This window comes from Nomascus leucogenys, chromosome 19, assembly GCF_006542625.1.
Source record: "Nomascus leucogenys isolate Asia chromosome 19, Asia_NLE_v1, whole genome shotgun sequence".
Taxonomy (NCBI): domain Eukaryota; kingdom Metazoa; phylum Chordata; class Mammalia; order Primates; family Hylobatidae; genus Nomascus; species Nomascus leucogenys.
The window spans coordinates 68,262,991-68,287,142 of NC_044399.1; the positions used below are offsets into that span (position 1 = coordinate 68,262,991).

The window sequence follows — 24,152 nt, forward strand, 5'->3', positions numbered from 1 at the left end:
TGTTTTCTCATCCCTCAAAAAACCAAAACCCCTCAAAACGAACAATAAAACCCCACAGCTTTTTCTTCCCAGAATCTTCAAAACAATAGGCAGTCACAAATAAGATTTCAGCGGAGCGGCCCAGTTCCTTTTTCTCTCCGCTTTAGCTCCCCCTGGCGTCCCCTTCCCCTTCTGTCCTGGTCTGAAATCCTCATCATTTAGAAACCTTCCTTAGGATTAGAGGGCCAAGAACATCCCCTCAGGGGGTTGCTCAAGCACACGTTCCCTCCCAGCCCTTTCTCACTGGTACGCCAGTGGGGATTTTAGCAGATTTCCTAGCTAGTCCCAGGGGCCGACACAGACAGCAACCTTCTATGTGGTTACGAAGAAGCCTAGGGGTTTGCGAGCGGCGTGGGGTTCAGAGCCAGGAAGGGCTGACCTAGTGGGAGAAGGGTTACAACCACCCGTACTTATCCGGCCCGCCTGGGGAGGAGGCATTTGGTCCCTTTTAGGTGCTACCGCTTGTCCGAGCTGGTAAAAACCATCCCACTCCCTGAGGCTTGGATCGAGGAAGTGACTCTCCAAGGCCTTGGGGCAGGTCAGGCTGTGCGGGTCCTCCTGTGCGTGTCCCTGGCCAGGGGTCCTGCCGTTGTCCCACACTGCCTTTCAGGTGTCCCCGGTGTCTCACTATTCCTGTTTGCACTACACGTCCTCCGAGTTCCTAAACCAGCCAGCCCAAAGATGCTGGAGGCCTCACCATTGAAGCCGATCACGGCGTCAAGTTCCAGCTCCGCCACTTGGGCCTCCGGCGAAATTTTGTTATCCATCCTCAGGAGGTTCTGATTACTCTGCTCTCCGCCCCAGTGGGTGCAGCGTCTTTTGGTCGTTATGGTAACGGACGAGCGCATGCGCGCCAGCTCCACGCCCGCGCAGAAACCCAGCCAGCCGAGTTCGAGTTCATTAGGATTCTTGGAAATCAAGGGGTATGGGGACTGGAAGAGAGATGGAGTGGGACTCTTCTTCATTTTTTGTGTGCTATTTCTCTGGAATTTTAGGGGATGGCACTAAATGCGCAAAACTAATTCCTCCATCCCCTCGTGTAGATTCTGTGACTTCTTAGTAACTCTAAAATCAAGCACCGAATGAATGACATTTAAAAAATATGTAATCAAGCGTACAGGACTGATGGGAAGGCCGCTATAAAAATATATATATAATTGATACTTCTTTGGGCCCCTGTTTGAAGCAGCGTGAAAAAAATTTTAAAGATTTTTTTAAAAAGCGTTATTGAGGTATAATTTACATATCATAAAGTTAACTTAAAGTAGGTTGTAGTGAGTTTACGCAGCGTGCAAGTCTCACCGCAATCTAGTGTTTTGTTTATTGTTTTGTTTTTGAAGCAGGATAAATTTTTAAGTAACTGCCACAGAGAGGTCTTGCATGGCTCCCACCTTCCTGGGAAAATGCTTAGTTTCTATTTAACAATTTTAACTGAGCTCAGCAGTTCGCGTCTCTTGGTGAGTAGATTGCTCCAGTCTACTGTCCCCAGGGGAGCACTTTCCTTTCTCTGATTATAGTTCTTAGGCCCTAGCTACTCACTTCGCAAACTCTAGGCTCCGGTCGCGCACGGGACGAACTGCGGGGAGTGAGCCGCGCGGGCCGCCGTAGTCAGCTGCTAAGAGCAGGAAGAGTCCGAGCGGCGGGCGGAGTCTGCAGGATGGCACCGGACCCCTGGTGAGTCCCGGGTGAGGGCGGCAGTGCGTGGAGGGACCTTCGGGGAGGCCGGGCTTCCGGGGAGCAGGCGATCACTTCGCATTGCCCCTGGAGGCCTTTCGGGATGAGGGGAGGGGCAGCAAGACCTTTCCTTTACTGAGGGGGCTCAGCCACATCCCGCCACACTTGGTCCTTGCAAGGGTGGCCCGGGAAGGAGACCAGGTGGTCCGCTGGAGAGCTGAGGACTTGAGCCAAATCTCTGAATATTCCTCTAGCTTTTCTGGGCTGCATCTCGTTGCGGGGATTTCCCGCCCATCCTGGTTGTGGAGCTGGCCGGTGCAGGCTTCCCTGGACTCTTATAAAAGTCAAGTCGAAATATCGTTTTTGCAGCATGTCAGTCCATCCTGGTAAACCCCCTTATTTCACAGGTGGAGAAACCGAGGTTCAGAATCCATGGCCACCAGCCAGTTAGTAACCAGCTGGGGCTAAGATCTAGATCTTGGGGGCCCTTCCAGATACAGGAACCTGGGAGGGAAATTGTGCACTTGTTTATAAGGCATTTTGCACTTTCTTGAGTTAATATCATGAAGTCTTTTCCTTCCTTTAGCAGTAGCTTCTGCAGTAAAACAATAGCTGATAAGGGTCATTTATTTAGCAGTTAATTCCAAGGACTGCATGATGAAAGATGCAACTTTTGATCCCAAGGAACATATTGTTTGATCCCAAGGAACATATTGTTATTGAACATAGACTTGACCTTTCTGCTTAAAAATTAAAAACATATTTCAGCTCTATAACGTTCTTGTTGGAATATATGTCTTATGTTGTTATTTCTAATATAGTTTATAATTGTTTAAGTTGCCCACATCCTGGATATTAGAAGAATGGATTCCAAGAACAAAGTTGAGTTACCTGGAATCTAGGTTATTTAGGCCAATTATTTAATTTAGCATTGACTTTTTTAAACCTAATTTTAGGCCGGATGCAGTGGTGGCTCACGCCTGTAATTCCAGTACTTTGGGAGGCCGCAGATCACCTGAGGTCGGGAGTTCGAGACCAGCCTGACCAACATGGAAAAACCCCGTCTCTACTAAAAATATAAAATTAGGCAGGCATGGTGGTGCATGCCTGTAATCCCAGCTACTCGGGAGACCGAGGCAGGAGAATCGCTTGAACCCGGGAGGTGTAGGTTGTGGTGAGCCGAGATCGTGCCATTGCACTCCAGCCTGGGCAACACGAGCGAAACTCCGTCTCAAAAAAAAGTAAAAAACCCAAAAATCCCTAATTTTAACAGTTATATACACCCCTTGATAGAGAATATTCAATTTAGGGAATATTGAAAATTTGCAAAGAGGAAAATAAATAGCATCTTTAACTCTATAATTTGGAGATAGCCATTAATGATTTTTTTACAATGAATTTGTTATTTTAATCTATCTATCTATATATAATATAAACAGCATTTCTCTATGTCATTGGACATGCTTTGAAAACATAACTTTCTTTTTTTCTTTTTTTTTTTTTGAGACGGAGTCTTGCTCTGTCACCCAGGCTGGAGTGCAATGGCGCGATCTTGGCTCACTGCAACCTCCACCTCCTGGGCTTAAGCAACTCTCCTGCCTCAGCCTCTGGAGTAGCTGGGACTATAGGCGCACGCCGCCACGCCCAGCTAATTTTTTGTATTTTAGTAGAGACACGGTTTTACCGTGTTACCTAGGCTGATCTTGAACTCCTGAGCTCAGGCAATCTGCCCACCTTGGCCTCCCAAAGTGCTGGGATTACAGGTGTGAGCCACCGTACCCGGCCTCATAATTGTCTAATGTTGCATAATCATCACATGAATGACCATAATTTATTTTTCTCCTCATATTAGTTTTTTGTTTTTTTGATGTTTTGTTTCGTTTTATCATTGCAAAGGCAGTCCCTTTGTTCCTTCTCTTATTTCCTTGGGCTCCCTGTCTAGAAGTAGGAATTAGAACTGTTGAAAGTGAAGTATTTATACTTTATTTTGTTATTCTCAATTAGTTTGACTAAGTAGCTTTCTCATTAGACTGTTGAAAGTGAAATAGAACTATTGGGCTCAAGGGTATGAACATTTTTAAGGCCCTTGATGCCGTGAACCCCAAAGTATCTGAGACAGGTCTCAGTCAACTTAGAACGTTTATTTTGCTAAGGTTAAGAATGCACCTGTGACACAGCCTCAGGAGGTTCTGAAGACCTGTGCCCAAGGTGTTAGGGAACAGCTTACTTTTATACAATTTAGGGAGAATAATACATGAATTAACACATGTAAGATTTATGATGGCTCAATCCAGGAGGGCGGGACACCTCGAAGTTGGGTGGGGGGCTTCCAGGTCATAAGTAGATTGAAAAATTTTCTGATTGGCAATTGATTGAGTTATTATCAATAGAAAGGAATGTCTGGGTTATGATAAGGGGTAGTGGAGACCAAGATTTTATCATGCAAATGAAGCCTCTGGGTAGCAGGCTTTAGAGAGAATAGATTGTAAGTGTTTCTTATCAGACTTAAGGTCTGTATTGATGTCAATGCTGGTTGGATTTTCCTGAATTCCAAAAAGGAGGAGAGGATATATAATGAGGCATGTCTGATCCCCTCTTCCCATCATGGCCTGAACCACTGTTACAGGTTAACTTTGGAATGCCCTTGCCTGAGGGGAGGGGTCCGTTCAGCTGGTTGTGGGGGCAGGGGGTGGGAGAGGATGGGGATGGGCTTAGAATTTTATTTTGGTTTACAATACATATTCCTAAGTTGCCCTCCACCTTCTGGAACCTAAATCCCTCAGTTTACAAATCAAGTAGGAAATAAAGGTCAAAGATAAGGGACAGGCCCCCAGTTATCTATTTAGATCGGTGGAAGCTATCACTGGACTCCAAGCTTCTTCCACAGTTAATGTTGATAAAGCATTTAGACTTTTTCTGTTACACTTCATTAGTTTGACGAAGTGGCTTTCTCATTGGACTATTGAGAGTGAAACAGTGAAAGATTCAGCTGTGCTCCCAAAGCACAAAATGGGTCGCTGATTAGGGGGGTAGAAAGGAGTATGGGAAGGGACTTTAAAAACCTATAAAAGGCCAGGTGCAGTGGCTCACGCCTGTAATCCTAGCACTTTGGGAGGCTGAGGCAGGCAGATCACAAGGTCAAGAGTTTGAGACCAGCCTGACCAACATGGTGAAACCCCGTCTCTACTAAAAATGCAAAAATTAGCTGGGCGTGGTGGTGCATGCCTGTAATCCTAGCTACTCAGGAGGCTGAGGCAGGAGAATCACTTGAACCCGGGAGGTGGAGGTTGCAGTGAGCCGAGATCGTGCCACTGCACTTCAGCCTGGGCGACAGAGCGAGACTCCGTGTCAAAAAAAGACCAAACAAACAAAAACAGCCTATAAAAACAGATTCAACTACAGCTTTACCTTTGTGTTGCTAAAATCATAGGTCGTTGGCACCTCCCTGGGTGTCTGGCAATGGAATATAGCAGTTACTATTTTAATGGCCTATCAAAGCAAGTGGTAGGCTCGCTGTTTAACAGAAGGAGCACATGATCACTGTCTCTGAACCGGTTCTTTGCTAACGTTAATTAGCTTTACCGCCAGGGTAACTAATTTGTTGATGATGTACCATTTCCAGAAAAATTACAGTTAAACCTTCATAGTTTTATATCCTGATTGGACTTTTTATGTTGGTAGCATGGTCTTCTTTTTGTTGAATTGCTTTTTAAAAATTTTATTTTGGAAAGTAAAAGATACACAAACTAGAATAGTATAATGGGCCCCTTTCATACTCATCACCCAATTTCTGTGATTGTCAATATTCTGCCATTCTTGTTTCATTTCTACCCTCCACACCTATTATTTTTTTTTTTTTTTTTTTTTTTTTTTGAGACGGAGTCTTGCTCCGTCACCCAGGCTGGAGTGCAGTGGCATGATCTTGGCTCACCACAATCTCTGCCTCCTGAGTTCAAGTGATTCTCCTATCTCAGCCTCCCGAGTAGCTGGGATTACAAGCACCCGCCACCACGCCCAGCTAATTTTTGTATTTTTAGTAGAGATGGGGTTTTGCCATGTTGACCAGGCTGGTCTTGAACTCCTGACCTCAGGTGATGCGCCCATCTTGGCTTCCCAAAGTGCTGGAATTACAGGCGTGAGCCACCACGCCCATGCCCAGCCCAGATTACTTTTTTTTTTTTTTTGAGACGAAGTGTCGCTCTTGTCCCCCAGGCTGGAGTGCGATGGCGCGATCTCGGCTCACTGCAACCTCTGCCTCCCGGGTTCAAGCGATTCTCCTGCCTCAGCCACCCCCCACCCCCCCTGCCAGATTACTTTTTCTAAACTAGTAATTCCGGCACCTGTGTGCTTGATATTGTAATGAGGTTGTCTATTACCCAGGCCAAGGGTGCCCGGACTTTGCCGCAGATTGGAATCACTTGGAGAACTTTTAAAGCTCCCCACACACGCCCAGGACAGACCCCATACCAGTTCAATCAGAATGCTGAGGTTGGGACCAGGCATTGTTATTTTTTTAAAGATTCCCCAGTGATTCCAACTTGTTTCAGAACTACTGCTCTTTAGGGCTGAAATAAAAACACAAGGACTGGAGTCAGGACACCTGGGAGTTGTGCTCGCTGTGTGCATTTCTCATAACCTCTTTAGGGCCACTCTCTGTGTGTAAAAGTGTCCTCTATGGCTCTAAAATTCTCCTTTAAGTCTAACCTTGTTAGACTGGTGTTCAAGGCTCTGCAGAAACTAGCTTCTACTCATTTCTACCATTTTATACTTACCAGGCTTCCAGGGCCACCACACAGCCAAACATGCTGGGCACATTTCCTTCCATTCATCTTTGCTCGCCCTGTCTTTCAGTAAGTCTAGAATGTGCTCCTCCCTCCTGTCTGAATAAGAGACCTGCTTTAACCTCGTGGTTATCCAGATGTAACCTCATGGACCCTCTCCATCTGAGTGCCTTGGCCAACAGTAATCTCTCCCACCTCTGAACTCTAGACGTACTTACCACTTAGATCCCACATTTGGCAGGAGGCAAAACTTACCATATTTGGTTGATTTTTATATGTATGGTCTGGACCCCAGAGCCAGACCTAGGCTCCTCTTTTCATGATAATATGGAGGAAAAAAAGGTGAAATGTGGCAAAGTTGGGACCAGGACCCAATTTTCCTTATTAGCCTCCTATTTTCTTAATTCTGTGTTTTCTTGTATCACTGCTATTTTTCCATACACACACAAATACATGAATATATATATGAATGATACACATATGACATATATGAATATATAGTATATATGGAAATAAACGATAGGTATGTGATATATATGAATGTATGTATCATTGATATATATGATATATGTGAATGTGTATGATATATATATGATGTATACATGAATGGTGCTGCTTTAGAGTATAGTGGTTAGTGGTTCAGGATCCTCTCTCAGGATTCTTATGAAGTTTACAATGTAAAGCTCTTAGTATAGGACCTGGCTTAGGTCAGGTACTCATCTGTTACTATTGCTATAATTACTCTAGTAAGATTCCTAAGGGAATTGATGGGCGCATTTTCCTTCATTTAAAAAAACACTTGCCGGGCGCGGTGGCTCACGCTTGTAATCCCAGCACTTTGGGAGGCCGAGGCGGGCGGATCACGAGGTCAGGAGATCGAGACCAAGGTGAAACCCCGTCTCTACTAAAAATACAAAAAATTAGCCGGGCGTGGTGGCGGGCGCCTGTAGTCCCAGCTACTCGGAGAGGCTGAGGCAGGAGAATGGCGTGAACCCGGGAGGCGGAGCTTGCAGTGAGCCGAGATTGCGCCACTGCACTCCAGCCTGGGTGACAGAGCGAGACTCCGTCTCAAAAAATAAATAAATAAATAAATAAATAAATAAACACTTATCAAGTTCCCTCAGTGTTCAAATGATATTTGGGAATTGAAAGGTCTTAAAAAATATATTGTTTACTCAAGCAAAAATTAGGATATTAGGGGCAACAGGAGTTTCCGATATTTTGTAATGGACTAGTCCTGGAAGATAATGCTGGTCACGTTAGTCCACAGAGTCTCTGCTTTTTAGGAGCAGACTGCCTGATAGGAGAAATGAAATGTGTATGCATGCTTAAGTATTTTCTTTTTTTTGTTTGTTTTTCTGAGACGGAGTCTCACACTGTCACCGGGCTGGAGTGCAATGGTGCCATCTCGGCGCACTGCAACCTCCGCCTCCCAGGTTCAAGTGATTCTCCTGTCTCAGCCTCCCAAGTAGCTGGGATTACAGGCGTCCGCCACCATGCCCAGCTAATTTTTTTGTATTTTTAGTTGAGATGGGGTTTCACTATGTTGGCCAGGCTCGAACTTCTGACCTCATGATCCGCCCGCCTTGGGCTCCCAAAGTGCTGGGGTTACAGGCGTGAGCCACCGCGCCCGGTCTGCTTAAGTATTTTCTATATGATAGGAAGTAAAAATGCTCTGACAGAAGCAAAACATAAGGGGCTATTGGGAGTTCACTGTGCACCCTTCAAAGCCTCCAACGCTGCTGAATGACAACTAGGAACTTATTAAATGTTTTGAGAGAATTCTGACAAGCTCAGATGTCAGGTGGGTGTGTGGCCTTTGTCCCCAGAGCATTTGGCTTTAGGCTAGACAGTACTTGCTTTTCCTGCACCCTAGAGCCGCCCCCAGGCATCTGCGAGGCCAGCTTCTTCACCTTGCCTCGGTGTCACCTGATCCTAAGTAGCAGCTCCTCATCACTCTCTGTCCCTTTATCCTGCTGCATTTTTCTTCTTAGCACCTATCAACACCTGACATACTATGTATTTATTTGTTTTATGACTTTCTTTCCCTAAAATATGAGCTCCTTGAAAGAGGGACTGTGTTCATTCTGTTCACTGCCGTCTTCTCCAGTGCCCAGAACAGTGCCCAGTGCAGCCGAGACCCCCACATGCTTTCTCATTGGCAGAACAGCACAGTTGTTAAGAGCCCCGGCTCTGGGGCCAGACAGCCTTGGTTTGCAGCTGGCAGAACCACTTGGGCAAGTCATTCTAACTCTTTGTGCCTCCTTTTCTTATGTGTGAGTTGGAGATGGTAATGGTACCCACTTCACAGTGTTCCTGTTTAGATTAAGTGAGTTACTACTAACGAAGCCTTCACAATAGTGCCTGCCACATGGCAGATAACGCTCAGTCCATGTTGCTTTTACTGGTCATGTTATTATTCTTCCCTTCTGTTTGAATTCTTTGGCTAGAATGAAAATGTCAAACTTAGACAATGCAAAAATTTCTTTTAAAGAACCTTAAGGCCAGGCGTGGGGGCTCACGCCTATAATCCCAGCACTTTGGGAGGCCAAGGGGGCAGATCATGAGGTCAGGAGATTGAGACCATCTTGGTAACACGGTGTAACCCTGTCTCTACTAAAAGTACAAAAAATTAACCAGGCGTGGTGGTGAGCGCCTGTAGTCCCAGTTACTGGGGAGGCTGAGGCAGGAGAATGGTGTGAACCTGGGAGGTGGAGCTTGCAGTAAGCCGAGATTGCGCCACTGTACTCCAGCTTGGGCGACAGAGCGAGACTCTGTCTCAAAAAAAAAAAAAAAAGAAAGAAAAAAAACAAGAACCTTAAACATTTTCTCTTTCTACGACTTTGGTGCAGGTTCTCCACATACGATTCTACTTGTCAAATTGCCCAAGAAATTGCTGAGAAAATTCAACAACGAAATCAGTATGAAAGAAAAGGTGAAAAGGCACCGAAGGTAATACCAGGAAGGAATTAGTACCCAATGATTTGTTTGAGTTTTGAGGTCTGAAAACCCTCCTATCTTTCTTTGAGGCTCTCTGTGCGCATGTGTGTATGATGATCTGTCTGCTTACATATGTTGAATTGACTTTAACAGCCAACCAGTTAGTAGTTATTTAATCATTGAGACTAAATGAAGCATAACACATTTAAGTTCTCCTATTTTACTTTAAATATTTCTAACAATTTTATAGTCTAGTTCAAGGGTTATAAACTTCCTCCAGATAATAAATCTTTTAGTCTTTGCAGGCCAAGAGACAATGTCTTCAAGTCTTTGAGTTTCTATTCTCACCCCAAGGATAGTTACAGTTTTTACATTTTATATTAAAAATGTAAAAACAGGCCAGGCGTGGTGGCTCACACCTGTAATCCCAGCACTTTGGGAGGCTGAGGTGGGCAGATGACTTGAGGTCAGGAATTTGAGACCAGCCTGGGCAACATGGGGAAACCCCATCTCTACTAAAAATATAAAACTTAGCCAGGCATGGTGGTGCACACCTGTAGTCCCAGCTACTCGGGAGAGTGAGGCAGAAGAATTGCTTGAACCCGGGAGGTGGAGGCTGCAGTGAGCTGAGATCGCGCCACTGCACTCCAGCCTGGGCAATAGAGTGAGACCCTGTCTCAAAGAAGAAAAAAATGTAAAAACCATCTTTAGTTATGGGCTGTATAAAAATGGTGGGATTTGGCTAGGAAATAGATTTTTGTGAAATCACAAGTTTATACCTGTGATTATGATTAAAAATACAAGCCTTTGATTCAAACCTAACACCACACCTTTCTTCCTTATTTTACGCATTCCAAATTTGTATTTTCTTTCTCACACTGAGAATCCTAGTTTCCAAAAGCATCAGTATGTTTTTACTCATTTGGTCTATTTTACAGTTTACAGAAAATGGTTTCAAAATTACTGTAAGGTACCACGACAAACACTAAGTTCAAAATTTGAGTCTTTTTAAGTTTAGACTAATCTACTAAGAATACTGAGGTTATTATGTTCCAAAGTTATTAGAATTATTTTTTTTAAGAGTTTAACTTTCAAGTTCAGGGGTACATATGCGGGTTTGTCGTATAGGTAAGCTTGTGTTACGGGGGTTTGTTGTACACATTATTTTGTCACCCAGGTATTAAGTATAGCACTTACTATTTTTCCTGATCCTCTTCCTCCTTCCAACTTTCTCCCTCTGCTAGGCCCCAGTGTGTGTCATTTCCCTCTATGTATCCATATGTTCTCACCATTTAGCTCTCTCTTATATCAACAGGGTGAACAAACAACCTACAGAATGTGAGAACATGCGGTATTTGGTTTTCTGTTCCTGCATTAGTTTGCTAAGGATAATGGCCTTCTGCTCCATTCATGTTCCTGCAAAGGACATGATCTTGATCTTTTATATGGCGACATAATATTCCATGGTGTATATGTACCACATTTTCTCTATCTGGTCTACCATTGATGGGCATTAGGTTGATTCTATGTCTTTGGTTATTGTGAATAGTGCTGCAGTGAACATACACATGCATGTGTCTCTTTTTTTCTCTTTTTTTTTTTTTGGAGATGGAGTTTTGCTCTTGTTGCCCAGGCTGGAGTGCAGTGGTGCAATCTCGGCTCACTGCATCCTCTGCCTCCCAGGTTCAAGCGATTCTCCTGCCCCAGCCTCCCGAGTAGCTGGGATCACAAGCGCCTGCCACCACGCCTGGCTGATTTTTGTATTTTTAGTAGAGATGGGGTTTCGCCATGTTGGCCAGGCTTGTCTCGAACACCTGACCTCAGGTGATCCACCCACCTCGGCCTCCCAAAGTGCTGGGATTACAGGCATGAGCCACTGCACCCAGCTATTGTGGCCTAGGCAGGTGGATCACCTGATGTCAGGAATTTGGGACCAGCCTGGCCAACATGGTGAAACCCCGTCTCTACTAAAAATACAAAAAATTAGCCGGGTGTGGTGGCGAGCGTCTGTAATCCCAGCTACTTGGGAGGCTGAGCCAGAAGAATCACTTGAACTCAGGAGGCAGAGGTTACAGCAAGCTGAGATTGTGCCGCTGCACTCAAGCCGACAAGAGTGAAACTCCGTCTCAATAAATGAATGAATGAATGAATGAATGACAGAACTCTTTTGTATCTTGGTCTTTTCACTTAATAATATAGAAACCTCTACATTTTATTTCATATTCCTTGTTCTTCTTTAGGGCTGTGTGGGTACTCTATTGCATAGATGTAACATTCTTTATTTAACCTGTCTCCTAAGGAAAGGCAATTAAATTGCTTCCAGTCTTGAGTTGTTGTGAATAATGCCGCAGTAAATAACCTTGTCCTTTAAAAAAATTATGTGCATAGGTGTCTTTTAAAGGTGAGTTCTCAGAACCAGGGCATATGTAATTTTTTTTTAACCTGTTGTGAAATCCCCCCTCAAAGGGGTTGTCACCCTTGCCACCCCACCAGCAATGTGTGAGTGCTTCTGTTTCTTCACAACCTGGCCAACAGAGGGTGTGTGAATCTTCTGAATTTTTGTTAACCTCATAAGTGAGAAATGGTATTTCAGTGTCGTTTTAAATTTGTATTTCTCATATAATGAGTCAAGTGGAGTGTGTTTTCGTATGCTTAAGCGCCATATATATATGTATATATATGTGTGTGTATATATATATATATATATTTTTTTTTTTTTTTTTCTGTGAACTATCTTGTCTTTTGCCCATTTTTCTACCGGCTTATTAGCCTTTTTTAGTCTTGATCTTTTAAGAGCTCCTCATGTATTAGGGAGATTAGCTCCTCGTGATAAATTGCATTATTTCCTTTCCTTTATCATCTGACATTTGACTTGCTTGTAGTAGTTTTGTCATGTGAAAGTTTTTTTTTTTTTTTTTTTGAGACGGAGTCTTGCTCTGTCACCCAGGCTGGAGTGCAGTGGCCTATCTCGGCTTGCTTCAAGCTCCGCCTCCCAGGTTCACGCCATTCTCCTGCCTCAGCCTCCCGAGTAGCTGGGACTACAGGCGCCCGCCACCACACCCAGCTTTTTATGTATTTATAATTTTTTGTATTTTTAGTAGAGATGGGGTTTCACTGTGTTAGCCAGGATGGTCTTGATCTCCTGACCTCATGATCTGCCTGCCTCAACCTCCCAAAGTGCTGGGATTACAGGCGTGAGCCACGGCACCTGGCCGAAAGTTTTTTGTTTTTTTTTTTTAAATGAAGTTGGCTGTCAATCTTTAATTGCTTCCATATATTTAGTCATATCTAAGTTTTTGCTGTTTCCAGGTTATAAAAAATTTATTCCTGCTTTCTTCTAGTAAATATATGATTTCATCTTTTACATGAAGGGCTATTATCTGTTTAACTAGTGTCATCTTCTTGGACGGTTAGATTCTTTCTAATTACAAATGATTTTTAAGTATAGCCAAATTATTGCCCATGTTGAAATAAATTCTTCAATGTAGACTTTCTACATTGGGTTAAGCCTTTTGAACACATATATTGCAGAAGAACATTTCTACACCAATTTTGATTATCTTTTAAAAAATCTCTACTAGGTAAAAATACTATGTTACAGCAGTTTAATATGCATTTTTTATTATGTCTTGAACATCTTTTCTTTTTTTTTGGCCAGACGGAGTTTTGCTTTTGTTGCCCAGGCTGGAGTGCAATGGCACAATCTTGGCTCACTGCAACCTCGGAGCCTCCCAGCTTCAAACGATTCTCCTGCCTCAGCCTCTCAAGTAGCTGGAATTATAGGCACCCGCCATCATGCCTGGCTAATTTTTGTATTTTTAGTAGAGACAGGGTTTCACCATGTTGGCCAGGCTGGTCTCAAACTCCTGGCCTCAAGAGATCCTCCTGCCTTGGCCTCCCAAAGTGCTGCGATTACAGTCATGACCCACTGTGCCCAGCCTTGTTTCTTAATTTCAAAGTTTTCTTTTTATATATGTTAATTATATTAAGCTTTGATCTGGTGTATTTAGTATAAATACTTTCTCTATTAACTTGATTTTGTAAGTGACATTGTAAAACATGTACCGGTTTTTAAATTTTATTTGAAATTATCAGCATTTTTATTGGTGATCTTTTCTAACGGGGGAGGAGATATCATGCTTAAAAAGGCCTTTTACATGCAGAGGTTATATAAATACTTAATTATGTAAATTTTCCTTAAGCTTTTTTTTTTGTTATTTTGTTTTGTTTGTGTGTGTAAATCTTTGAAATACTTGGTGTTTACTTTGGTGTGTCGTAGCTATCTAATTTTATTTTTTCCCCATTTGCTAAATTATGAATTTCCCTCATATGAAATAGTTCATATATAATACACTGGATTTTTATACAGCTACATTATTTCTGGGCCGTTTGTCTGTTATATGGCACTACTGAAGCTGTTGGTAATTGCCAGTGTCAGCTATTGTAGTTTTTTATAATCACTTTCTATCTGATTAAGGCCCCTATGAACATTATACATATTCATGGTTTTTATTTTCCTTCATTTATCCTTCTGTCAGAGTAATTTTGTAAAACTTCATTTAAAAAAAAAACCAAACTGTGCTGTGCCTTAATTATCACCTCTTCTGCAATAAAAGAATTCCAAATGGAATTTCAAGTAGACATGTATGTTTATAGATTTAAATTGGGGAAAACTTACATTTTCACAATATTGAGCGTTTCCTTTTGTTTCTTCAGCTGTATTTATTGCACAGTTACTACGTGCCAGGCACTGTGCTAGGTATTTTTTAGATTTTGATGGTATTGTTCATGAAGTTTTAAAATAACAATTTAAAAAACTCTCCCTAGGTATTACTTAAATTTAGGAATGCCCTTGATTTTTTTTCACTTTATGACTAATGACCATACTGAATTCTTCTACCTTTTTTTTTTTTTTTTTTGAGACGGAGTCTTGCTCTGTCGCCCAGACTGGAATGCAGTGGCACCATCTTGGCTCACTGCAACCTCCCCTTCCTGGGTTCAAGCCATTCTCCTGCCTCAGCCTCCCCAGTAACTGGGATTACAGGTGCGCACCACCACGCCCAGCTAATTTTTGTATTTTTAGTGGAGACAGGGTTTCACCATGTCGGCCAGGCTGGTTTCCAACTCCTGACCTCGTGATCCTCCCACCTCGGCCTCCCAAAGTGCTGTGATTACAGGTGTGAGCCACTGCACCTGGCCTCTACTGTTTTTAATAGTCTTTCAGCCCAGCCTCTGCTGTTTTTAATAATCTTTCAGTCTGGGCGCAGTAACTCATGCCTGTAATCCTAGCACTTTGGGAGGCTGAGGTGGGTGGATCACCTGAGGTCAGGAGTTCGAGACCAGCCTGACCAATATGGTGAAACTCTGTCTCTACTAAAAATACAAAAATTAGCTGGGTGTGGTGGCAGGCGCCTGTAGTCCCAGCTACTCGGGAGGCTGAGGCAGGAGACTTGCTTAAACCCGGGAGGCGGAGGTTGTAGTGAGCTGAGATCATTCCATTGCACTCCAGCCTGGGCAACAGAGCAAGACGCTGTCTCAAAAAAAAAAAAATAAATAATAATAATGTTTCAGTTGATTTCTTAACTTTTCCAAGTAGACCATTATCAACCCGCAAATAATAATAATCTCATCTTCCCTTGTAGTCCTTGTATTTTTCTTTAATTTTTCTTATTGTATTGGTTAGAACTTCTAGAGCAAAGTTAAATAATATTGTAGTTAAGGCAGTGGTGTTCTATTCTTAGTTTTTCTTCTTTTTTTGTGTGTGTTTCTTTTGTTTATAATTTCCCCTATACTTTACTAATCGTATGTTTATTCTGTTTTTAATCATTAACACCATGAGCTTTATTACTAGATTTTTCTAACATCAAACTGTTCTTAAATTACTAGAATAATTTCTACTTGTTGATAATATATGGTCCTTTTTAATGTAATTCTGAATTTGCTTTGCTAATATTTTTGAAAAGATTTTTACATTTATAATTCCTAAGTAAGACTGACATGTGGTTATCTCTGTTAGTGCTTGTTACTAAGGTTATGGTAGCTTAAAATGTGAATTAGGCTTTCCATCTTTTTTTGTGCCCTAGAAAGTGTCTTTAATTATGATAATGACATTTTTTTCCTGATTACAAAAGTGATCATTTTCTTATAAAGTATTAGAAAATCTCACTACTTAGATAGAACCATGGTGCTTTCATGGTTTCAATGTTTGTATTTAGTTCCTGGGTTGTTTTTTCTCTGTTTGGGTGATATTTTATTTTATGACTTGATGTTTTTCTTTTCATAAGCTGTGATGGATATCTTTCTATGTGAACAAATTGAGATTTGATCCATAATTTTTAATGGCTACATACTCCGTCTTTCATCTCCCGAATGCTTTTGGTCTTTGATTTTGTGTACTCCTCTTCGTAGGCCTGTTGTGTGTGGCGCCTTTTTGTTTGCTTGTTTTGCTCTTTTATCTTTTTTTTTTTTTGAGACGGAGGCTCGCTCTATCGCCCAGGCTGGAGTGCAGTGGCGCCATCTCGGCTCACTGCAAGCTCCGCCTCCCAGGTTCACGCCATTCTCCTGCCTCAGCCTCCCGAGTAGCTGGGACTACAGGCGCCCGCCACCAGGCCCAGCTAACTTTTTGTATTTTTAGTAGAGACGGGGTTTCACCGTCGTCTGGATCTCCTGACCTCGTGATCCGCCCGCCTCGGCCTCCCAAAGTGCTGGGATTATAGGCGTGAGCCACCGCGCCCGGCCGCTCTTTTCTCTTTGAGTGTAGAGAGGTCTGCTTTCCTTAGTGTTTCCCCACAAAATTGTAGGTGGTTCTTCCTTGGTTCCCAGAGGTATGGGGATAGTTCAGGTTAGACTTTTCTTGGCTGCTGGTGCCTTGGAGGGCTGCTGGATGTGTACAGTCTGGGCCAGTCTCTGGGACACTGGCTGGTTTTCCTTGGTGTGATTCTGCAAATCCAAGGAAGGAGTCTGCTTGAATCATATAATTGCTGCTTTTGACAAGGTAGCAAAGGAAACCTGTGGTATTCTGTCTTTTTAACGTATCTCTGATTTCATCCGTGGTTGAATATGTTTTAACTTACACAGGCAGTTTTTTCACATTTCCAAATTCCTGAGAGGCGCTCTTCTCGCCCTCTTCTCTCTCCATCCTTTAATGTAACAGGTTAGAGTCACAGACAAAAATTTCCTCTAGGATGATTGGAGAGAATTCACATACTCCTGGGAAAAGAGTCATGTGTGGTTAACATTCCTCTTGCATAAAAAGAACACATTGCTGTAAAACGTTTCATTGGGTTGTAAATTTACCAGTTGTTTAGAGAGCCCGGTGGGGATGGTAATGGGACTCCACGCTTTGTCTTTGAAGCCTGATTGAGAGAACTGTGGGTTTTTGCTCTCAAATGAAGACTTGGGGAACACAATTTCTTGCATGGTTCCAAGGTAGATAAATAGGATCAATGGGGTAGAAGCTCAGGCGACAGGATTCAGCTAATGGTGAGAGCACACTGACAGTTTCTAGTCAGTATCGGTGTTCCAGTCTGGCTTGGCTCACCACTTGGCCAGGTTGTGGTGCGGGTACAATCTGTAGGTGGGCAGCTGGGCCAGGGCACCACTGAGCTTCCTTCCAGCCCTGAGTTTGTCGTGAGGGGCTGAGTATCTATCTCTTCCAGCCCTTGCTTGGTTGAATCGTAGCCCGTGAAGTAGTGTTTACGTGATGTAATTTCGTGGATTCTACACTCTGGACTAGAATACTTAGGATGTGTTCTTTTCTTTTCAGCTTACCGTGACAATCAGAGCTTTGTTGCAGAACCTGAAGGAAAAGATCGCCCTTTTGAAGGACTTATTGCTAAGAGCTGTGTCAACACATCAGATGTATCCATGTAAACATTTCCACCTCTTTCCTAGAGTGGGAGGAAAAGCAGTCGTATTTTAAGAAAGGAAGGAATCTGGGCCACCCAGATTTTCCCACAGCTTGAGGAAGACCTGGTTTCCAAAATATTGCCTGTAATCTTGATTTTTATTTTAAGTGTCTGTTACATGTTTTACAGTGAATATGCTGGCAAAGCAAGACCTACCGAGGGAATTAACTGATTTGGGTATAACCTGTACAGTTCAGGAAGCTAATGTTTTCTGTCAGTGCGGTATTTACGGAGCTCCACACTGCCCTCTGTCTAGACCACCTTGACCATGGCTAACTACTGCTCCAACAGGAAAACTTCCATGATCATCCTAAGCTGTGTTTCCACTTCTGGGAGTTTCCAGAGTTTTTAATGATCCATTTATTTTCGGAGTGCCCAATACCAGTAGAAACCATACATCTCTCCTCTCACCACTGCCCCGTGTTTATGTAGTTGAGATGTGGCTTGTTTGCCTTATTTTTCCTCCAGAGGCACAGACACTGCCTCTAGTATGGGAGTTTGAGGGGAAGGGGTGAGGTGGGACTTCCTTGAAGCAAGTTATGCCATCATCTTAACCTCCTACCAAGTGTTAAAATATATATATATATAATATATATATAATATAATATATATAATATATATAATATATATATATTTTTTAGAAATTCATAATCTGGGCCAGGTGCAATGGTTCACGCCTATAATCCCAGCACTTTGGGAGGCCGAGCACTTGAGGCCAGGAGTTCGAGACCAGCCTGGTCAACATGGTGAAACCCCATCTCTACTGAAAATATAAAAATTAGCTGGGTGTGGTGGCACACGCCTGTACTCCCAGCTACTCAGGAGGTTGAGGCAGGAGAATCACTTGAACCTGGGAGGCGGAGGTTGCAGTGAGCCGAGATTGTGCCACAGCACTCCAGCTTGGGCAACAGAGTGTGACCCTGTCTCAAATAATAAAAAAAAGAGAAATTCATAATCTGATCAATTTAGGAAAATATACATGACTTGTTACCTACACTAACCCTTTACACCCAAGTGTATATTGGTTTGAAAACTTACCTCAAACTGGTCTCTCATCATTTCTCTAAATTGTCAGTAGTTCATGCCAAAGACCCAATTTTTGGTATTTCAGGAAATGGATACTGCCAGATTTTAAATATAGGGAAATACAGGAATACAGCTTTTTAGATAAAACAATGGAAAGTGTTCTAAAAAATATTTTTTCCCCATTGTAACCCCTTTATATCACCAGGAAAGTTGGCTTAGTTGCATGATTTTCTAGACATTCAATTACTGATCCACTAAGCTTTCAAATAAACGTTTAATTTCAAACAATTAGAGCCTTATTTTTAACACAAGTGGAATATTCTGAGATACTTTACCTTCCATCTGCTGTAATTTGTTACAGCACAGTTGGTCTATCATATAAAGGGTTTTTATTTTACCCAAATCAACAAGTCCTAATATACTCATTGCGCCGTTGCGCCCAGCTGATTTTTTTTTTTTTTTTTGAGACAGAGTCTTGCTCTGTCGCCCAGGCTGGAGTGCAATGGCGCGATCTCAGCTCACTGCAAGCTCTGCCTCCCAGGTTCATGCCATTCTCCTGCCTCCACCTCCCAAGTAGCTGGGACTATAGGCGCCTGCCACCTCGCCCAGCTAATTTTTTGTATTTTTAGTAGTTTCAGATGGGCAGGACTGTTTCCTCTGCTTTCGGTACTAAGCACTGGGAAGTCTACACATGGGAAGGTGTGTAAATTCATATTAGTGTTACCTAAAGCACATATATTAGAAAGGTAACTACATATTGTTTCATGGTATAATATGCATTTGCTTCCATTAAGGTAACATTATTAGTCACCTTATTTATATGCTAAACCTATAGGGCAAGAAAAATATACAAATTAAGAGCTTTTACTTTTCTCTATTAATAATTTCTGCTAGTTATTACAGAGTACTAAGCATACCACAGTTATAATTGACTTTGTTCTCCTAAATGCTTACAGTCTGACCATCTGTTGAAATCTCACAGATTTTTGGTTTTGTGGTTGTCTCAGAATTACTTCCCAAATTATTGAATTAAGCAGTAAGCATCAAAAACACTGAACAAGAGTTATTTAAAACATTACAAAAATATTTCAGGACCTTAATGTGGATAATTTAGAATTTACTAGGAGACATCAAAAATTCAACTGGAATACAACAACTTTAAAATTCTATTTATTTTTTCAAATAATTGATCTAATTCTACTGTAACAACTGCAGCCAATACTAGGGATGGCATTTAGCTAATCCACCCCATGAGGGCGCTCATAAACCTGTTTATTTTCAGGGAGGCCAACTTTTTTTTTTTTTTTTTTTTTGAGATGGAGTCTTGCTCTGTCGCCCAGACTGAAGTGCAGTGGCGCAATCTCAGCTCACTGCAATCTCCCGGATTCAAGCGATTTTCCTGCCTCAACCTCCTGAGTAGCTGGGATTACAGGCGCGCGCCACTGTGCCCAGATAATTTTTGTATTTTTAGTAGAGACAGGGTTTCACTATGTTGGCCAGGCTGGTCGTGAACTCCTGACCTCAGGTGATCCACCCGCCTCAGCCTCCCAAAGTGCTGGGATTACAGGCGTGAGCCACTGCGCCTGGCCACGGAGGCCACTTTTGATGTAAGGGAAAGGAGGTAGCTTATATATTATGAAGGCCTCTTTTTAATTCTCCTTCCGTTCCTCCCATCTTCCCTTCCCCTAACCTCCTTCTTCTTCCCAAACATTCAAAATAATTCTCTAGCAGTTATCCTCCAGATTTAAGATAGATAGCAATCTATGAGTCCTAATAATCTCATATTATTAGATTTTTTTGGTGTTTCCTTCTCTTCTTTACAGAAAAAGATACTGAGGCCAAGTTAAACTTTATACCGAAAGTCACTGATGAAGGTGGAGAGAGAACCCAGAATTCCAGCAGAGGAGGTTTTTTTGTTTGTTTTTGTTTTGTTTTTTATTTTTTTAGATGAGTCTCGCTCTGTCACCCAGACTAGAGTTCAGTGGCGCAATCTTGGCTCACTGCAAACTCCGTTTCCCGAGTTCAAGCGATTCTCCTGCCTCAGCCTCCCGAGTAGCTGGGATTACAGGCATGTGCCACCATGCCCAGCTAATTTTTATATTTTTAGTAGAGACGGGGTTTCATCGTGTTGTCCAGGTTGGTCTCGAACTCCCAACCTCAGGTGATCCACCCTCCTTGGCCTCTCAAAGTGCTGAGATTACAGGCATGAGCCACTGTGCCCAGCCCCAGCAGAGGAGTTTTCTACTCTGAGGAGCGGATTATTGGAGAGCTTTAGTCATTACCCAGGACCCCACAACTAGGAAATGGAGGAGCCAGGTTCAAACACAGGCTGTATGGCCCCAATGTGAATTGTTTAAAAGCTGAATTATACTTTAGTAGAAATAATATAGTCAGCTGTCACCTGGCATGTCTTCAACTAGAATTCTTTATTAATTATTGTGTTACTGGATGGCCAAGACAAATCTTGTTTATAATACAAAACTTCAAGAACCATCTTAACCATCAGAAGATTAAACAGTGTTCATTGTTGTTTATTAGGTATACTTTATGATGTTGAGAAAAATGTTCATAAATCACCAATGGAGTGACTTTTTAATCCTTTTTTTGAGGCATAATTAATGTTTGGTGACTTTTTAATGTGAATATTTGAATACCACATTTCCTTACTGTGCTGGGTAGTTGAGAGTTTATGATACTTAACAAATTGATGCCTTTCTACATTTGTGAACTTGTCCAAAGAACACGAGGAGTTGCCAGAAAGATAAGTCCTATGCAAATGCTTTCTAAACAATGAAATTCATGGAATTAAGGCATGAGATGTTATGCTCTCTCCTGAAAAAGTATTTTTCTCCTGGCAAGAATAAAAGTCAGGTTAAAATGGAAGTTCTGTGCTTTTGAATCCATTAGTATGCAATTAATAAACCGAAGTCTTGCAGTCAGAGAGTTTAAATTGCTGAAAGACCTTAACATCTGTTCACAGTGTTTCTTTGAGATAGAAACTATAATTGCCTCACCAGCTGAGAAGAGGTGTATGCTATGGGAGGCTGCATATGAAATTCCAGAGAGTACTAAAGATACTTAGTACCATCTTCTTAGAGTTGGCTTCACATGAAACTTATTCTTTTGTTGGCATTTCACAGGAGGCAGCACCTTTACTTATTTTAAAAAGAATAAAGAAAATCTCTTTACAGAGGGGTTTGATGTCAAAAAGTACTTTGGTGTCTTGGGAGAAGGCCTTTGGAAATAAGTTTTAAAAATCTATAAATAAATTTTCTCATCCCAGGCACTTTGGGAGGCCGAGGCGGGCGGATCACGAGGTCAAGAGATCGAGACCATCCTGGCTAACACGCTGAAACCCAGTCTCTACTAAAAATACAAAAAAAATTAGCCGGGCGTGGTGGCAGGCGCCTGTAGTCCCAGCTATTTGGGAGGCTGAGGCAGGAGAATGGCGTGAACCCAGGAGGCGGAGCTTGCAGTGAGCCGAGATAGCGCCACTGCACTCCAGCCTGGGCGAAAGAGTGAGACTCTTTCTCAAAAAAAAAAAAAAAAAAAAAAAAAAAGAAAAATCTATAAATAAATTTTCTCAACTCTATTTTTTGGAAAAACAAAGATAGGTAAGTAGATAGATAAGTGCATAGACAGACGTGGTGATTACTACCTAACAAACCCCAATGGATGTGGCTGTGGAGAGGCTGTCTGAACAGATTTTACAGATATCCCCTGGTAGCTCCAGTGGAGGTGAAGTGGTTTTCAAACACTGTCCCTGTCTATCAGTTTTCACTGATACTTGGTAACATGAGAAAAATAAGAAGAAGATAGTGTTTGTGTAGCAGAAGTTTTTTGATTTATAAGAACTTTTTTCTGACTTTTTAAAGACAGGATCTCACTGTGTTGCCTAGGATGGAGGGCAGTGGCAAAATCCTAGCTCAGTGCAGCCTCCAATTCCTGGGCTCAAGTGATCCTCCTGCCTCAGCCTCCCAAGTAGCTAGGACTCCAGGTGTATGCCACCATGCCCAGCTAATTTTTTTGTAGAGATGGGGTCTCGCCATGTTTCCCAGGCTGGTCTCAAACTTCTAGTCTCAAGCGATCCTCCACCTTGGCCTGCAAAATGTTGGGATTACTGGTGCGAGCCACCATGCCAAGCCTGTTTTCTGATTTATACAGAACTGTTACACGGTTCTTTCTAGTTTTTGGTGTTAAAATCTCCTTGCTTTTTCACCATGATAGTAAAAGTAGATAGTTTTGTTTCTTTTTTTTTTTCTTGAACATCCATACCTGGCAAAATGTATAATTGGTAATTCTATATAAGTTACACCCCTCCTAGTTTTTTTGGACATATTACTGGTCCATGAAACCTGAATGTCGAGGTGCCATTGGTAATAGTGGGAACAACATTGGCTTTGAAAGCAGACAGAACTGAGATTGAAGACCAGCTCTGCCACTTACCAAGGCCAAACAGCAGTTTAGCCTTTCTGGACCTTAGTTTCATTATCTGTAATGTAGGAATAATCATACTTTGCCAGGTTATCGTGCAAGTTGAAGAAAATCTTTTCAAAGCCCTTCACAGGACTTGCCCCCCATAATGGTGGCTGTTGAATAAAAGGTGGTTACCAACACCCTTGGGGAAGTTACTTAACCTCTTTGTGCCTCATTTGTGGAATGGGATGCTAGAAGTCCACCTGGCATAAAGGATTGTTGTGTAAGGATGAGATTATATGCGTACAGGGTGCTTCACGTATACTAAGTCCTCCTTGAGGATTAGCTGCTATTGATTATTTTATCATTATTTTAAAGATTTCAGCCACCATTGAGAACTTACAGGTCATCCTTTCTTTGTGGAGTTTTTAATCATGCATAATGGTTATATCAAAACTCACAAACAATGATGGTATTAAAATAGTACTTGCAAAATGTGATCAGAGCTTTGAGGAAGGTAAGGACTTGGCCTGGTACATCATAAATATTTATTAGAGTTTGTTGACTTAAGAAAGCCAGAAAAGTCTTTTGACCTCTAAAACCTTAAACTGTTCCCTGGCAGTTCTTCTTTTTTGGCATGGAGAAGTAATTATCTGCAAACTTCTTCCTTCGCCAGAGCAGCTTGTTCACAAAATAAGGCTTACCTAAATTCTATTTTTTTCGAGACAGAGTTTCACTCTTTGTTGCCTGGTCTGGAGCACAATGGTGCGATCTCAGCTTACTGCAACCACTGCCTCCCAGGTTCAAGCAATTCTCCTACCTCAGCCTCCCAAGTAGCTGGGATTACAGGTGTGTACCACGCCTGGCTAATTTTTGTGTTTTTGGTAGAGACGGGGTTTTGCCATGTTGGCCAGGCTGGTCTCAAACTCCTGACCTCAGGTGATTTGCCCACCTCAGTCTCCCAAAGTGCTGGGATTACAGGTGTGAGCCACCACACCCGGCCTAAATTCTTAAGCCTTATACCAAATATACGAGAAAATCTAGGAGCTGGAGTGGGATTGGGTGACCTGTGGATCTAGTTGCATATTCACCCTGCTCCATCTGTGGTTCAAATGCTTACCAGATTACAGCAGAGAAGCTGGGTTTATGCATGCTGGTAGTCGGTATCAGTAATATGAAATCAGGATCCAGTTTTATTTACAACCTTACATATCCATGAATTGGCTATAATTACATGTAAAATCAGCATAACCAAGGACAAAGCACTATGATAGTCAGCTCTTCTCTTCCTTTTCTTTATCTGTCTGTTCTCTGATCTTCTTCCTTGGCTGTCCACCAGGTTGGTGGAAGAGGGGGTCCCCAGCACTGG

General features: G+C 42.3%; 2 protein-coding genes across 4 annotated transcripts in view; one reads left to right on the plus strand and one right to left on the minus strand.

The window, feature by feature from the left end:
• The window catches only part of CFAP52 (cilia and flagella associated protein 52), a 63,913-nt gene extending 63,044 nt beyond the window's left edge, over positions 1-869 (minus strand). Inside the window, exon 1 of one of the 2 annotated variants that reach the window (XM_003274669.2) lies at positions 737-869. In XM_003274669.2, the coding sequence (XP_003274717.1) occupies positions 737-806 (70 nt within the window). In that variant the 5' untranslated portion in view covers positions 807-869. The remainder of the gene's footprint in view (positions 1-736) is intronic. The other variant, XM_030800136.1, reaches the window with a different exon arrangement.
• Positions 870-1,546: 677 nt separating this feature from the next.
• The window catches only part of STX8 (syntaxin 8), a 306,288-nt gene continuing 283,682 nt past the window's right edge, over positions 1,547-24,152 (plus strand). The window contains exons 1-3 of one of the 2 annotated variants that reach the window (XM_003274667.4): positions 1,547-1,713; positions 9,347-9,446; positions 17,200-17,294. In XM_003274667.4, coding sequence (XP_003274715.1) covers positions 1,697-1,713; positions 9,347-9,446; positions 17,200-17,294 — 212 coding nt within the window. In that variant the 5' untranslated portion in view covers positions 1,547-1,696. The remainder of the gene's footprint in view (positions 1,714-9,346; positions 9,447-17,199; positions 17,295-24,152) is intronic. The other variant, XM_030800034.1, reaches the window with a different exon arrangement.